We start from the raw sequence: 4,865 nt of genomic DNA on the forward strand, positions 1-4,865 counted from the left end.
TGGTCTGGCGGGAAGCTGACCTTCGGCCTGAGCAAGGTGCAGGGGCCCCCAGGAGCTCCAGAGGGAAGAGAGGCCTGGAGCTGCCCGTGGCTGCACCACTCACATGCCTCCCCAGCAGCTGTCCCCGAGCAGGACCTGCGGTCTCCTGCTGCTGCTGATCAGCCGTGTGCCCGCCCGGTGGCAGGTCACTGCCCTCCTGGGCCTGCCAGGCACAGCTCAACACCTCAGGGCTGCCTTCCGTCTGGGCTGGGGCAGGGGAGGCCCCGCTGAGCCAGGAGCTGGGACAGGGCTGAGCTGAGGACAGAAACAGTCGCAGCAGCGGTTGGTCGACAGGCTCCTGCTGCTGCGCCCGACTCAGCCAGACCCCGCTCCGGGGAAGGACACAGGACGGTCCAGCTCTTTGTTTAAACCTGAAACTTGGCCGAGTAGTGGGTTTATTTTTACCTCCAGGCATGTGGGTGAAGAGGGAAGTTCCGGTGATGCTCTGGCTTAACAAAGAAAACTTGTAACTTCCTTTGAGGCACAGAGATGCCTGCTGACACGTGCGTGCGCCACTGCGGCAAATCATTACACAGGACAAACAGCCAGAAGGACGGACGGCCTTGATTAAAGATGCCTTTCTTGGATATGCACATCACTCCTGAAGTCAGTGGGTTTTGAAAGCCTCCTTGGTCAGAAGCAACCGTTAGGACAGTGATGGAGAACCTATGACACGCGTGTCAGAGGTGACACGCGAACTCATTTTTTTTGGTTGATTTTTCTTTGTCAAATGGCATTTAAATATATAAAATAAATATAAAAAATGTAAATCTTTGTTTTACTATGGTTGCAAATATCAAAAAATTTCTCTATGTGACACGGCACCAGAGTTAAGATAGGGTTTTTCAAAATGCTGACACGCCAAGCTCAAAAGGTCCGCCATCACTGCATTAGGAGGACAGTTTCATAAGCAATTCCACTCCGCCTGGCTGTGACCTTGGAGACGGGGAACATTTCCTCCCAATTATCCTGAGAGCTTCGGGAGGTCTGAAGTTTCCAAAGGTCCGCCACTTAAGAAAGAGAGTTTAAAAAGTAGTCTGGAGGAGCTCAAGGGGTGTCATTTGTAACGGAAGACGGCAGAGCAGGAGTAAGGGGCACTTCCCTGCCTCCCCCCCCCCCCCCACTCACAGACCATGAGGTGGTTTTATCCCCACCCTACAGAGGAGGAAGCGGAGGGTCAGGAAAGCCCACAACGTGTACAAGGTCACGCAGTGAGGAGGTCAAACGCTGTGCTTGTCGGGACGGGGACTGTGGCTTCTGTGGGGTGGGCTTGGGCTCTAGGGTCAGAGGCACCTGGGTTCCGCTATGGACTCGGCTGAGGAGATGTATGAGTTCGCTGTTGCTGCTGTAACAAATTAGCCACGACACAAATGTATTATCTTATGGTTCTGGAGGTCAGAAGCCCAAAATGGGATTGACTGGGCTAAAATCAAGGTGTCGGCAAGGCTGCGATCCTTCGGACGGGGGAAATACCTCCTTCCTTTTCCGGCTTCTACACACTGCCTGTCTTCCTTGGCTTTGGGCCCCTTTCTCCCTCCTTCAGAGCCAGCAGGCTAGCCTCTTCTGATCTCTATCTGACTCTGCTATTCCCACTCCCCTCTTACACTTACGGGAACCCTTTTGACTGCATTGGGCCCACCCGGATATTCCAAGACAGTCTCCCCATCTCAAGACCCTTTACTTAACCACACCTGCAAAGTCCTTTTGCCAGGCAAGGCAACAAATGTTCACAGGATCCAGCCATTAGGATGTGGGTGTCTTTGGGGCGGGGGGTGGGGGGGTTCTGTATTCTGCGTACCACAGTGGTCTTGGTCAAGGGCCTGACCTCTGGGATAACAGCTATTCCTTTCATCTCTTTCCTTGGAAGCGATGAACATAAAGAGGACCGGGCTTCCGTCCTTAGAAAGTGATGGAGGTCGCCATCAAGGGACCAGCTGTTCTGGAGGCTGGTGACCCAGCAGGAGCAAGTGATCTGTCGGAACTGTGCTTCTGGGAGGGAGACAGTGCCCAGGAAACACCACTTGCCCCGGAAGAGGCTGTCCTCACGCTCACTGGCCCCTCCTGGAGGCGTGGCCTGGGACTGCATCAGGCAGATCTGGGTTTCAATCCCAGCTCTACCTCCCCGGCCTGAGGGGGGTTGTGGGGGGCGGGAGCAGGATGGGTCAGGAAGGGAGGAAACAAACCAGCTGAGTTTGCACATGACCTCATTTCATTGTCACCAAGGTGGAGCTTCTGCCTCTGTTTTGCAGATGTGGAAACAGCAGCTCAGAGAGATCAAGCACCTTGTCTGCGATCACACAGCTACTGTGCGATTTCTCCCCCACCAGGATTCCTAAACCGGCGATGCCCACTGCGCCTCCGTGGCCGCTTGCCACACCTGCCTGCCTCCTGGCCTACGGTCGCTGTGATATTTTTCTTTGAATCAACTTATTGCTTTTTTTCTTTTTTACACTTAAATGCATCTGTTTTACAATGAGACCTTGTATTATTCCCACACATGGAAAATCACAGAATTCATGCGCTGGTTATGTGTATTTTTAAGATGCACATTAAAAGGAATCTGTCGTCCGTATACCACATACCACAGTCTCACGTACCAGCATTGGGTTTCAGCCTTCTCTTTGGGAACTGGCTCCAAACCTGCTCCCGTTTCATCAGATCGTAACATTATCAAGAGCTGTCATGTGTTATGGTGTTACACTGCCAAGGGGCTTTCTAGCACAACTGAATCCAGACTGCTCAGCACCCCCTTAGTGCCACGCTGGCCCTCCTTCCTCACTTCCAGGCACTCTGGTCCCCGTGCTCTTGGGCAAAGTAGGACTTTTCTTGCTGCGTTGGCTGCCCAGCCAGAAGGGGCCAGGATCTGAACCTGGGCCGTGAACTTTGGAGTCCACGTGCTTAACCATGACACTGTACCACCTTCCTACAATATCTCGTGTCAAAGCCTACAATGAAAAATGTGCAGGCTTGAGAACGAAGTCGGGAAGGGATCTGCAGGAGCCCCGAGCTGGCAGACCCCTTTGGCCTCGGTGGCAAGCAGAAAGTTTTGGTCAAGTCCACCAGACGAGTTTTATGGACCCAGCAGAGAAACTGCTGTCCAGGGAGGGAAGCTTAGAGACCTTTCATAACCTCTCCTGAGGCAGAAATGATGGGCGGCCGTAGTGGCTAATCCCAACGCCATGATCTCCTGTGTGGGCGGGGCTTCATGGTAGGTCCTGCAGGGTTCTCCACCAGAAGTCTTACTTTGCAAGCGAGCTCAGCATCTGGGAAGAGCAGACTTCCTTCAGGCATCTTGCAACTGCCTCCTATTCCCTTCCCTTATTGTAATATGGATCATTTATCATCCGAGAGGGAGTATAAATCCCAGTGTTGCTTCCCTAAAGTCATGGTTTATTAATTTCAACCTTTTCAAAGAATGAGGTGAAAAAAAAGTCCCTGATTGCATGTGATCACGGGGGTGGGGGGTGGGGGTGGGGCTTGAGCCCACAAGGTGGGTGGGCTGACTGAGGTTTCCCTAATCGCTGCGAGGCCCAGCCGTAGGAAGAGCCCAGCTCCAGGACCTGACACACAGTGGGAAGATTTGCTTAGTAATTATTCTTCTGCTCAGGTCTGGACATGGCTCAGGAAGAACACGCCTCTCTCTGAGGGGGCAAGGAGGCTGGAGGGGCAGCCTCTGGAACCCTGAGCTCTGGTCCAAGTCTCCATCCCACCACGGGCTCCTGTGTGACTGGACAAATCACTTCCCATCTCTGTGCCCCAGGTTCCTCATCTGTAAAACAAGGATAATAAGAGCACCTCCTTCCAAGGGCGGAGGTGAGGACGAAAGGATTAACCCGGGTGCAGGCTTGGAGCAGGCAGGGATGAGCAGATAAGAGTTATTTTTGCAGCCTGCAGACCTGGGTGTGGATTCTGCCACCAGCATGAACGACTGTGTGGTTTTAGGTGAATGCCTGACCTCTCTGGACCTCTGCCTCTCTCTCTGGAAATGGGCTTGGTTACAATTCCTGCTTCTGAGGGTGGCGGTGAGCATCCAGCACACGGGATGGGTGAAGCTGCTCGAAAAGGTAGGCAGGTGCTGACGGTGCAGGGTCTGCCCTTCCCGGGAAGCCCCCTCTGGGAGTGGCAGGGGCCAGCTGCCTCCCCTCCCAGGCAGGCTGTGGCCCTTCCCAGCGGCCCCGCCCCATTGTGACAAGCGGGCCCCTGCCTGTCTGAGGGGCAGGAAGGAAGTGAGGAGGGCAGGGGCAGCTTCCCCTTTTCTGTCCTGCTCCCGGAGCTGGGCTTCTTCCCCCTCAGTGCCTTGGAGGAGGGGACAGCGGCACCATGGCCCCCAGCACGGCCGTCCGCCAGACCTGCTGCTGCTTCAACGTCCGCATTGCCACCACCGCCCTGGCCATCTACCATGTGGTGAGTGTGGCAGGCCCAGGGCGGCCGAGGGAAAAAAAAGTGTTGTGTTGTGTGGGGGGGGGGGGGGCCTGGTCTCCTGAGCCCTCCAGCTGGACAGCCACTGACGGCTGCTGCTCACCACCTTCCTGTGGGCTCCTGCCTGGGTGTCAGCCCCCCTCCCTGTCCAAAGGGGGGAGGGGACCCTGTCGCAGCCGCCTGAGCGGAACAATGGTGGAAGGAGGGGTCCTTGTCACAAGATAACGTAACTCACATTCTCTCCGAAGCTCGGTCTCTCCCTCTGTAAAATGGGACAGGAAAGCAGCCACCATGGCGACCGGGTGCGGACGGAACCCCAGGAGGGAAAGTGCTTTGGGAGCCAGGACTCTTGGGAGAAGCGGGGGCTGGGACCGCTGCCAGGACATGGGGCCAGGCACAGGCATGGC

The 4,865-nt window shown here is 55.3% G+C and overlaps 1 protein-coding gene across 1 annotated transcript in view; it reads left to right on the forward strand.

Moving 5' to 3' along the window:
* The first annotated feature begins 4,230 nt into the window (after positions 1 to 4,230).
* The window catches only part of LAPTM5 (lysosomal protein transmembrane 5), a 26,823-nt gene continuing 26,188 nt past the window's right edge, over positions 4,231 to 4,865 (forward strand). Inside the window, exon 1 of the mRNA XM_006776474.2 lies at positions 4,231 to 4,443. Within this exon, the coding sequence (XP_006776537.1) occupies positions 4,360 to 4,443 (84 nt within the window). The 5' untranslated portion in view covers positions 4,231 to 4,359. The remainder of the gene's footprint in view (positions 4,444 to 4,865) is intronic.

This window comes from Myotis davidii, unplaced genomic scaffold (assembly GCF_000327345.1).
Source record: "Myotis davidii unplaced genomic scaffold, ASM32734v1 scaffold228, whole genome shotgun sequence".
Taxonomy (NCBI): Eukaryota; Metazoa; Chordata; class Mammalia; order Chiroptera; family Vespertilionidae; genus Myotis; species Myotis davidii.